This window comes from Carassius auratus, chromosome 32, assembly GCF_003368295.1.
Source record: "Carassius auratus strain Wakin chromosome 32, ASM336829v1, whole genome shotgun sequence".
Taxonomy (NCBI): domain Eukaryota; kingdom Metazoa; phylum Chordata; class Actinopteri; order Cypriniformes; family Cyprinidae; genus Carassius; species Carassius auratus.
In genome coordinates, this window is record NC_039274.1 from 30726879 (window position 1) to 30739119 (window position 12241).

The 12241-nt window shown below is 37.8% G+C and overlaps 1 protein-coding gene across 9 annotated transcripts in view; it reads right to left on the reverse strand.

The window, feature by feature from the left end:
* The window catches only part of LOC113052099 (serine/threonine-protein kinase MARK2-like), a 50971-nt gene that overhangs the window by 13668 nt on the left and 25062 nt on the right, over positions 1 to 12241 (reverse strand). For 7 of the 9 annotated variants that reach the window (XM_026216424.1, XM_026216423.1, XM_026216422.1 and 4 more), the window contains exons 5-15: positions 11819 to 11884; positions 11565 to 11635; positions 10516 to 10572; positions 7717 to 7953; positions 7486 to 7605; positions 6898 to 7000; positions 6657 to 6769; positions 6435 to 6573; positions 6206 to 6345; positions 4163 to 4251; positions 1209 to 1355 (exon numbers count right to left, since the gene is read on the reverse strand). In XM_026216424.1, coding sequence (XP_026072209.1) covers positions 1209 to 1355; positions 4163 to 4251; positions 6206 to 6345; positions 6435 to 6573; positions 6657 to 6769; positions 6898 to 7000; positions 7486 to 7605; positions 7717 to 7953; positions 10516 to 10572; positions 11565 to 11635; positions 11819 to 11884 — 1282 coding nt within the window. The remainder of the gene's footprint in view (positions 1 to 1208; positions 1356 to 4162; positions 4252 to 6205; positions 6346 to 6434; positions 6574 to 6656; positions 6770 to 6897; positions 7001 to 7485; positions 7606 to 7716; positions 7954 to 10515; positions 10573 to 11564; positions 11636 to 11818; positions 11885 to 12241) is intronic. The other 2 variants (XM_026216421.1, XM_026216427.1) reach the window with 2 other exon arrangements.

Below are 12241 nucleotides of genomic sequence, written 5' to 3' on the forward strand. Positions count from 1 at the left end.
CAGTTAACTTAAAGAAACCTTTTAAAATCTCCCTTCCTGTATGCTGTTTTCAGCACATGTGGAAGCCAACACTTGTGTCCTGACATGAGTCACGTGAAAGGACCTTGAGAGACAGAATGAGCCACACTATGTGCTGTACATGGCCCCTCACTCACTCATTCATATATACAGGGCACAGATCTGAATATATGGCCCTTGTACTGAGGTGCACTTCACTCCAGAGGGGAGACAGTGCAAAAAGAGCAGAGAAGCACAGATGAGTGAGAGAGACGATGTAACAGGGTAGCAGTACCTTCTCTCAACGTTCCCCAACCACGCTCGGAAGAGGCTCAGCTCACTGCATACACAGACCAGCATTCACTTACAGCAGCCAAACCACTCACACCCCACGCTGCCTTAGCTGCAGCGCTATAACTGATGGTATGTTCCTGGTGTGGTCAGTGTTTAGTGTGAATATGTGGTTATTTTTAGTGGCCTGTGCAATCAGTAATGTTCAAGAGAGGACAGGAAACAATGTTTCCTGGGGGAGCGCGATTAGCTGTAAAGTGAAGTGGGGTCTGTGTAGCATTATTTTAATTCAGCAACACTGCCAGGTCTCGCCGTTAACATCTTAACAACCATTTGACTTCATATGAAAGCTGTAACAAATACACATTGCTGCATGCATCTTTTTTGCAGTGAAACTGGTTGACCAAGTACGTCTTGCTGGTTTGAAGTAGTAGGGTCAGCCTCATGTTGTTCCAAACCTTTATGACTTTTGTTTTTTTGTTCATACAATTCAAGTCAATGAGACATTTTTCAAAATAGCATATTTTGTGTTATGTCAGTATTAAAGTCAGTCAAACAGATTAGGAATGGCACAAGGGTGGGTAAATTATAATATTTAATTTTTGGCTGAACTATCCCTTCCCCTACTAGTGAAGAAGCCGGGACACAACAGTATCACATACTGTGAACCACAAGCCAAATAACATGCTGGTGATCAGCCATCCTTGTCTTTTCAAAAAGAGATATGAAAATATTTGAGATATGTGTCTTGTTTTAGCACAAACATCTCCCAGTGTTGACTCTGTAGACTTCTGTCACCCCCTGACTTCCTGTAAGCTCAGGGAGTTCCCAGATTTCATCACTTTATGTGACACTCTTCAGTAGTTGACATGACTTGACATTTCCAGTTCGGTTCTCTTTTTGGCGGCGTGGGGACTTGCCTGGGCCGGTGTGAGTGCAGGTCTGCGGGGCAAGGATGGGCGGAGGTGGAGAGGGACTTGTGATGGCGGGTGCGTGAGGAAGAGGAAGATGAGGAGAGCACGGCGCCGGCCGAGGCCGTGGAGGCGCGGGACCCGGGGGTGTTTAGGCTGAGGGCAGAGAGAGAGAGCGGCCCCTCCGTACACACACGCACAAATCGACACACACATAAACACAAGTGTGTGTGTGTATGTGTGGAGGCAGGGAGGGAGGGAGAAGTATTCTATTAGAAATAACACTTGGCACACATTAGAAAGAATGATGAAGACAGACCGACCAATGAATAGACCAACACACAGAGAGACAGACAGAACAACAAACAGACAACAGATAGACAGAGTGATAAATAGAGCAATAGACAGGGTTACAGAGCAATTGATATACAGATAGACTGAGCAAGAGACTGACAGTATACAGTGATAGACAGACAGAGCCATATATGGACAGATGGATAGAGTAATAAATAGATGAAAGACCGATAGACAGATAGACAGATAGATAGTCAGATAGATAGATAGATAGAAAGTCAGATAGATAGATAGATAGATAGATAGATAGATAGACAGAAAGATAGTCAGATAGATAGATAGATAGATAGATAGATAGATAGATAGATAGATAGATAGATAGATAGATAGATAGATAGATAGATAGATAGATAGATAGATAGGCATCTAAAGTGTGAGACAGTAGTGAATGGTACAGGAGAGAGAGGGGGGAGATGGAGGCAAGGAGGTCAAACAGATTGCTGATTTTACAGAAAAGCACAAAAGAAACACACACACACACACACACACACCACTAAGCAGGGATTAGTTGAGCTTGTGGTGAAGGAATAACATGCTATCACCTTGCAGAGAGAGGAGAAGTTAAGCCTATTTTACAACAACCTTACAACAGAGTTAATGGCACTTTTTTCCATCACAAGCTACCCTAATCCATTCAAAGCTATACATACACTAACAAAGACACACAAAGTCACACACTCACTATGCAGACAGACGAAAAAACAAAATAAGTGTTCAAAGGAAAACGATCCTGGACAGAGAGAAAGAAATGGAAAAGGAAGAGGGATGTGTGTAGTTAGTGTGTAGAATAGTTAGCCCAACACACCATCTGAATGCCTTCAGATAAGCTCGTGAGAAAACACAAGGCAAATCAACAAAACCTGCAGTAGCATTAAAAGGACAAGAGGTTATAACGCTAAAGACCACATGAAATCCTTTGAATGAAATCGTTTTCTTTCCTGTGTTGAAACATTAGTTACTTAACAGGAAGTTGGGGTGTGAGAAAAAACAGGCCTTTTTTTAAATAGCCTTTTGTATACGTCACATGATCTGCTACTTGCTTTTGCTAGTCAAAAGTTGACATTTGGAACGGATGATTCTGATGATTCGAGAAAGTATAAATTGAATTCATGGGGTCTTCATCACTGATCAGTGTTATCATAACATACTTGCACACCCATAGAGAACTACAGTAGCAGAGCATAGCTCGGATAACAACAGTTAAAGGCTTGTTCACACCAAGTCCATGGGATACTCTGCCAAATAAAAACATCTAATCTCATCATTTCCTCACCCTTATGCCGTCCCAGAGGACTTATGACTTTTTTTTGTTTATGACATACACAACGATTTTTCTAAAAATAATCAATCCATCTCCATATAATACAAGTGTACAGGACCCCTGCCTCGGAAGTGACAGGCTATAGTCAAAAAAGTTACAAATAATAATACTTTTCTTGCACCTGTTGTTTCACTTCAGTCATTGATTCAATAACTGAGGCCGTATGGATTACCATCATGTTCACTTTGTGTGGTTTTTGAAGCATCAACTTTGAGAAAGAAAGTCATATAATCTGGGACAGCATGAGGGTGAGTAAATGATGAGAGAACTTTCATATTTGGGTGGAGTATGCCTTTCATGTGATTATAAGACATGAAAGTATAACAACTTTTTGCACCAAAACTATACACAGGACCAATGATGAAAGTTTTAAAGTATAACAAATTATCAATGTTCTATGTTATTCAGAGCTTGGTACAAAGGAGTTTATAGAAATGTACTGTTTCCTTTGAAATCTTATCATCCCTGTTTATTTAGACTTAGTCTGGACAAGCCTTCATTATTACTAAAGGCATAGGGCTTTCTGCACAGGAATCGACACTTTTTAACCAAGCAAAAGTGCACATTCAAAGTTAAAATGTGCTATCTCAGTTGATCAACCAGACATCATCAAGACATCATCAGTGCAACAAGACTCCAGTACGGAGAAAGCTCTATCTCCTTTTTTAAAAAATACATCTCATGCATATGCTTATTGAGCATAAGCACCAAAATGAATGCTGGAGAAGGAGGAGTTATGATGCATGAATGGTTAGCAGTGCACAGGAATTAAAGGATGGCTGGCTTTGTGTTTGTTGGCGATGATCGTGGGAGGTTTATATGGGGTTTCGATGATGCTTTAATGCATGCATGTGTGACTGGGATTTAACCAATTAAGGCACCTAAAAGGTTTTCAAAAGAATACTCTGGTGATGGACGTTTTTCTGTTTGAATTAGTGTGTGGGTCTGAATGAGACGTTGCTCTAGGCGTTACTAATCCGGCTGAAATCTTGGATGACATATGCCAATCTGGCATAGCTCGGCCTTTCTGGGGATCAAAAGCATGCCAGTCTGGACTCCATGGCAGGTAACGGCCAACAGCATAGAGACAGAAGAAGACCGTGTGTGCGTGCAATGTAAAATAGAGAAAACGGGTGTCTGGTTTTGTTAGTGATCTTATCTAGATAGATGAACCGAGCCAGTATACGCGTGTGTGAGAGTGGGAGAAAGCCAAGTGTTTTTCTGTACTTTGCCTTTTTATGAGATTTACATTTTTTTCCCAGAAATGTGTGCGTGTCTAAGGATGTACCTGTCCTTGCCGTTTTGCACTCCCAGAGTGGCTCTTTCAGATACGGGGGAATTTCTGCTGCGGCTCGTGCCCGTGGACAGGATACTATTCTGAAATTACAAACACACACACAGGTGCAAACCAGTGTTGTTATTGTTAACCAATGCCAAATTCACCCTCCAGAAGTGCTTCTGAAGTGGCATTTAGGTGTCTTCACACAGACTGTTTAAAGCTGCTCAGAGGTGGAATAAATGCATTTACACAGCAATGATACTTTAATTCTAGGGGCTGATGTTGGTCAGACCTGCCATTACGTCTTTACACAGAACTTCGAGCAGGCACAGAGCAGCTTTAATTCAACTGAGTAAATAAGTCATAAAAAATGAAAAATGTAACTTTTTGTTAATTCAAATACGGCTGAAATAAAAAATTAAATATAAGTATTAGATGAAAAACAAATTTATAAAAAAATTGAAGAAAAAAAAATGTAGCAACTAACTGAAATAAAATACATTTTAAGTACTTAAACTATTATTTTATCTATTTTAATAATAATAATAATAATAATAATAAATAATATTTCTGTGTCTATTTTTCTATTTCTATAATCATTTTCTGGGTAACACTTTAGAATAAGGTTCCATTAGTTAATGTTAGTTAATGTATTAATTAACATGAACAAACAATGAATAATACATTTATTACTGTATTTATTCATCTTCGTTAATGTTAGTTAATGAAAATACAGTTATTCATTGTTAGTTCATGGCAATTCACAGTGCATTAACTAATGTTAACAAGCACAACTTTTGATTTAAATAATGCATTAGTAAATGTTGAAATTAACATGAACTAAGACTTATAAATGCTGTAGAAGGATTATTCTTGCTTAGTTCATGTTAACGAAAGTAGTTAACTAACATTAACTAATGGAACCTTATTCTAAAGTGTTACCATTTTCTGTTATTTCTATAATCTCTTAACTAGATTATTCTGATAAATGCACATTTGCATATATTAGTTCTGGAACTGCAAATAATCCAAGGTTGGGCTTGAAGTGATTAAAGGAACCATGAACCATTCAAAGGACAGCCCTGCTGTGAACTAGTAGTACATACAATAGTGTCCTCACTTTCAATAGAGAACAAAAGAAAGTCACTATCTAAAGATGTGCAAACCCAGAAACTCCAACTATGATGCGGTGTGTGGAAGCTGAAAATAGCATCCCCTGTAGCATTTTCACAGAAATAACACAAGAGCAGAAGCCATGAGCACTGGCCATGCCAAACATCTCTCAGTCAGAGAGTGCACTTCAACCCTGGGCAAACCCTTCCAGCCATCTGCTGCCTGAAAAATATCAGTGTGGAAAGCAGCAGGCTTTACAGAGCACCCCCATGTAACCGAGAACAGAAGCAGTAGTTAAGATGTTTAAAAATTACCCTGCTATTATGTCAAAAGCTTCCTCAATCCACAGTGTAATAGCATGTTCTTCAAGTACATGGAAACTGAACTAAAGAACATGACATGACTTTGGTTCAGTATTAGTCTAGTTGATAAGCTTTAGTGCCCTAACTTGTAAAAAATCAACAAGCACTCAGTCTAGATAAACATGCTCTATAAATGATACAGTTCCCCTTTTATGCATTGTGTTTTATAGGTTTGGCATCTTTGTTTGGCAGTTGAGAGTGGAAGTGACAGGACAAGAGGGGGTTAGAGGATTGGGTATACTTAACGATTGGTAAAACTTTTTTATTTAGTTGCCATCACCAAAATTTGCCAAAGGTTTTTATTTTTTATGTTTTATTTTATAATTTTATAACACTGTTAAATGTAATTGTAAACAAATTAAATAAGTATTTTTTTATACTGTACATTACTTCATTAAAATTATTTTACTTTAGTAATTAACACGATAATTTTGAATTTTAATCGATCTGTTAATCAGAAACAAGTTTCAGAAACAACACAAAAAATATTATAATAAAAAAAATAAAATAAAAAAAATAATAATAATAATAAAAACATATCCCTAAGAAACATATCACCAAACAGACACACACTTACGGCAGAGGGAGTGGAACTCTTTTTGCGTTCACTGGAGATAGCTGGACTGGGGGGAACTTTGGTAGAGCTACTTGAACCTTTCCTCCCAGAATCCTCCACTCCATGCTTGTTTTCTCCCTGAGACCGTTTCGAGTATGAGCCTGAAGGACAAAGAAGAGAGAGTATGAATGGCAAATATATGTGTGAATGTATTTTTACACATTTTTATAAAAACACCCAATCCACTCACCCTGATCTGTTGGTCTTCTGACAGGTTTCTGAGTGGATGAAACACTGCGCTGTACCATATGAGGTGGAGAAGGGCCATTGCTGTTAGTGAGGTCATTTCCTGGGCGTGGCTTTAGCGACAAGTTGACACCCTCGTCGAGCTGTGAGTCCGAATTTTCAAACATGTGTGGGTGCAAAAAAAATGTGGGCAATAAAGTATGAGTGTGTTTATGTATGTGGGTACCTCTGAATTCCTATAGTCAAGCAGCAGGTAGGTTGCCATGACTTCATCGTATTTTTGTTTGACGAAAGATTCCTCTATTTCCTCTTGACTGAAACCCATCTGAATCATTATGTCTAAATGGGCAAAATACACAAATTGTCATTGCACTACCATTTGAAAACATTTCCAAATCTCGGAAAGTGTTTCTTTTTTATAGAGATTTATTTGAACATCTAAACTATTTCAGATGTGTCTCACACACCTGTTCTCCTGGGGTCTTTGTAGTCGGGTTGGGGCTCAATGTAAGGCTTCAGCTCATCATCTTCATGACCTACATTCATCCAGCGATCCTTCATGATCTGCTGCTGAGCCAACGGCAGACACACAGACAGAGAATAAGAGAGATGGTGAGGGATCACATAACCGTATCTTTACATGTTTTTAGGCAACCACACTATGAAGTCAGCTTCAAAGGGGTCTTTAGGTAACCTAAAATTATTTAAAAGAAGACGAAAAAGCATTCAAATAAGACAATTATGAATCAAGAAATGAATTTTATTTTAATTCACCCCCTTAAGGGGCCATTCACGAGGAATTAGTTAAAAAATTCTGTAAACAAATGCTTGAAATGCTTGTCCCGCCTCCGGAGTCTTCTGATTGGTCCAGTTTATTGGAACTGACATAAGATTTTCAAGCTCAACATATAGGAGTTTATAGGTACGTACGGTTTTGTTTAAAATGATTTTTCATATCTTGTGCTGAAAATTCATATTAATTTCATTTAATTTAAATTTAAGACCTTTGTCCATATTCTAGTTCACAGTCAGAAGTGTATACATGTCGAACGCACCTCCAAACTTCCCCTCTTGGTAGGATTGAGGATGAGAAACTTCTTCAGCAGGTTCTCACAGTCTGTGGACATGTAGAAAGGAATCCTATACTTCCCTCTTAACACACGCTCTCGCAACTCCTTCATAAGACAAAGAGAAACACAATGAGTATGATACAGTAGATATGAGGAAGATAAATAAAAGGACAGTGACCCACAGGGACATTAGGACAGATATTCGTTGTCTCTCACCTTCAGGTTCTGTCCATCGAAAGGCAGCGAGCCACTGACCAGTGTGTAAAGTATGACCCCGAGACTCCACACATCCACCTCTGGACCATCATACTTTTTGCCCTGGAAGAGTTCAGGGGCGGCATACGGTGGGCTCCCACAAAACGTGTCCAATTTATTTCCCATCGTAAACTCATTACTAAAACCAAAGTCAGCGATCTTTATGTTCATGTCAGCATCCAGTAAAAGATTCTCAGCCTGAGGGAGAAAGAGAGGATGCCATGATGGTAATAAGTTTGATACAGTGAACAAGAAGTGTTAAGTATCACTCATGTCTCCCTTTTTTAACCTCTATTGGAAATGCCTGTTTCTGTTCCTTCAGGGTTTGTCGCACTTTTCCTAATGAGTCCCTCATGCTATTGTGTGTGTGTTTGTGAAAGTGTCGAGACTTGCTCTCTGTGCTGCCACTCAACTTCTACACACAAACTTTAGCCATGCAGAGCGGCCGTGTTGCCTAGCAACAGATGCGGGGTGCTAACTGGGCTTGGTTTGCAGAGTTAAATATTACTCTGCCAACAGAGCCAAACTTTTACAACATGCAAACAAACACACAGCAACCAAGAAATGGATGAGGCTTTGGCAGCACAAATATCTGATGAAGGTTATATATATCGTCCTTGCACTTAAAAACTCCAGACTGAATTTAGCTGTGTTATATTACATTTTTGTATAAAATTAGTTTGTTACCATAACATTAATCAATCACATTTCACCATGTTTGGTGAAAGGATTTTGTTCTTTTCAAAAAGGGCCCAATATGTTTAACTACACACTGTCACGTGGACAAACCAGTCACAGTTAATACAGGAATTGGCTCTTATCAATTTGTAGACGAGTGAAAAAAAAAGATTATGAGATTGATTCAATAAAAAGAACTGACTCATAAGATTCATTTGTTCAAGAATCAGTCTACACAGGTCATGCTGTACATTATTCAAAAGTTTGGAATCAATAAGATTTTTTACACACACCCGCTAACCAAGGCTGTATTAATTTGACTCATTGGAAAATACAGTAAAGACAGGGTTGCCTATTTTAATATAATTAAAAATGTAATTTATTCCTGTGATGGCAAAGCTGAATTTTAAGCAGCCATTACTCCAGGCTTCAGTGCGTTTTGATTTTGTGTTCAAGATCAATTTTTATATATCATCAATGTTGAAATCAGTTGCGAAGCTTATTATTTCTTGGCGGCCATGATACATTATTTCAGATTAGATTCTTTGATGAATAGTTTGTTCAAAAGAACAGCATATCTGTTACGTTCACCGGCTGCAGTGCCCATGAGCTCCTCCAGAGGGCACTCCACCCCAGACTGTTGTCACTCCCTCACGGATTACATTCCCCATAATCCTTTGCCTGGACTCTTCTGCATCACTAATTGCATTCACCTGTGTCTTGTTGGAAGCTTAATTTTTCATTCATTGCTCATTATTGTTAGCCTGTAGCATTCCCTAGTTCATGTCTTTCCGTGTTTCCTGGTTCCTTGTTTTCTTGCCTTGTCTCTTGACCTTGGACTGTTTACCTCGTTTTTGACTGTTTACTGCCCGCCCTGACCTTCACCTGTTTTGTGGATTACTCTTTTGTCTCGCCCTGGATTGCACCTGTTTGCTGGTGTGACTCTACCTGTTTGACTACTCTTTTGAATAAAGCCTGCACTTAGATCAAATACTGGGTTATGATGCCTCCCAACATTACAATATCTGAAATATAAATCTTTTGTTACATTCTAAATGTATTTTCTGACACATTTGATGCTTTTTCTATAAATATTATAATTTAATGAATCCTTGCTGAATAAAACTATTAATTTCATAATGCCTTTAGATTTAGATTTTTAGCGTCTTTTCAAGGGTAGAATGTTTTTGCATGCAACCAGTGAGGGAAAATTATTTTATTTTATATTAATTAAATTAATTAATTTTATATTAAAATTATTATTTTAATTACCTTTGCTGGGGCAACCAGCTTTGAATACAATACAATCAACTTGAAAGAAATACAATATAGGTTCTGCAATCCAACCTGAACTGCCAGAAACCTCTCTAGCCACAACAGAGGAGTGGCTTAATGGTTAACACACAAACACAAATGCATCACTATTACAGTACATTTGCAATCCTTGGGTGCTTTATTATTTGTGGTGCTCATATTAAATCAATATGGCAAACACTGTCCTTTTCTATTGTAATCAATACCTCTCCAGAATTGTGGTGACATTATTTATTGTACAGCTCTTTGTCAAAAAGAGAAAGGCAGATAGAGAGAGAGAAAAAAGAAGAGGTTAAGACACAGGGTCGTATACTATGCAGGTTTTCTGGGGGTCCAGAGTGGGGCGCAAGAGAATTACATTAAGTTATGCATGGAGACAGTGACTAACTCCAAAGTTCAAGGGTCACTATAATAATGGTTTGGACCAATAAGCAACTTAGTTGCGTGGGCAGAATATCATCATGGGAATGTTCATCCAGAGAGACACTTCCTTTCATCTTAACAAAGAGAAGATCTGGAGTCAGCAGTTCCAGAGTTCACAGTACACTCATGATAGTGCGCGTGCGCGTGCGTGTGTGTTTGAACAGAGGACTCGTTCCTTCACCTGCACTTCTGTTATGGACTTTGATGACAGACACAGAAGAACTACTAAATAGCACAAGAAAGATGAACGTACAGCTGAATGGAGATCTTGCAGATCAGGGGGTGTTTATATTTTACCATTTACCATAACATTCCCTAACGGCTTTAATACACACAAATTCTCACCTTGAGATCTCTGTGTACTATACACTTTTGATGGCAATACTGCACAGCTGAGACAATCTAGAGAGATACAGAGAGAAGGTGTGGTAAGTAATCAGGAGAGTAGGTGAAGTCATTTTGGCTACTCAAGGGAGTTGTCGCTCTAATTGAGTTGTTCTATCAGTAATTAATCCATCATACACTCACATGCACACAGCAGAGTTACTGAGTATGCACGCACGCACGCACGCACACACACACACTCATACTCATTTTAGCAAAAAGGACCACTTAGACCCACCTGTCACAAACATAACCATTAAAAACTGTATATGCAAAGCTCCATTTATTTGATTAAATATACAGTAAAAACAAACATATTAAACATTAAAATTGAAAAAATTTAATAAACACTTTACAATAAGGTTGCATTAGAATTGTATTAACTTACATGAACAAACAATGAACAAAACATAACAGTATTTATTAATCTTTGTAATATTAATGAAAATACAGTTGTTCATTGTTAGTTTATGTTAATTCACAGTGAAGTAACTAATGTTAACAAGCACAATTTTTCAGTTTAATAATGCATTAGTAAATGTTGAAATGAACATCAACAAAGATTAATAAATGCTGCATAATTGCTTCGCTAATGAACCTTATTGTAAAGTGTTACCAAAAAGTATTAGTAAAATAAACAGGGTTCAAAAGTTTGAAACCATATTAAAAATCTGGTATTCTAAAAAAGTATTTAAACTCGAAAATAAATAGTTTTAGAATTTTGAAATATTTTAAAAGTTTAGTGTAAGTGTAAAATGAATTTGAATTCTAGGTCAATAATTGAATAAACTTGTGCCACTGATCAAGTGAACTCTTCTGTATGGAGCTCATTTGCGAACTCATGTTCATTTTTCAATTCAACTTTCAAACTCAAATCTGAAATTAAAAGTTATAATAGAAAAATATAATTAAAAAAAAAAAGTATTTTCACTAGTGGGCTCAGACTACATTGTACGTACATGTGAGCTTTGACACTGAAGCATGACTCCCTCACATGCACTCACACTGACCTGTCTAAATTTGGCACGCGCTTCCTTTTCTTTCATCCTCCCATGAGCAACAAGGTAATCAAAAACCTCGCCTTGGAAATGGAAGAAGGGAACATTGCAATAGAGTAGACAGAGGAAGGCAAAGGAATGGTACAAGAAGAGGAGAAGAACAGACAGATCAGGCAAAGGAGAAAAGATGGAAGAATGACATTATTTAAAATGCAGTGTCCTGACGTGATTGACAGTTGGCAGTTCTAGTCTTTCAGCCCACTCACCTCCACTGGCATATTCCATTACTAAATACAGCGTCTTCTCTGTATCAATCACCTCAAATAACTTCACTGGTGGAGAGAAAGAGAGAGGATCACAAATCAAAACATGACATGAAATTCTAATTTTAGGCACATCCCCAACAAGAATGAACAAGAATAAACCCATCTCTATGAAATCATTTACATCTTTATCTTACTGGGTAAATGCCTGAAATAAGGTCTGCATTGAAACAATCTCATGACATAAAATATATCAGTAATACCCCCCTTGTGATTAAAAAAAAAAAAAAGCTTTTACTAAGGCATTTGCTAACAAGAGGCTAAATATCTATATTACCTATATTTCTACATCTATATTTCCATTTGGCAGACACTTTTATCCAAAGCGACTTACAGTGAATTCAGGCTATACACGTATTTTTATCA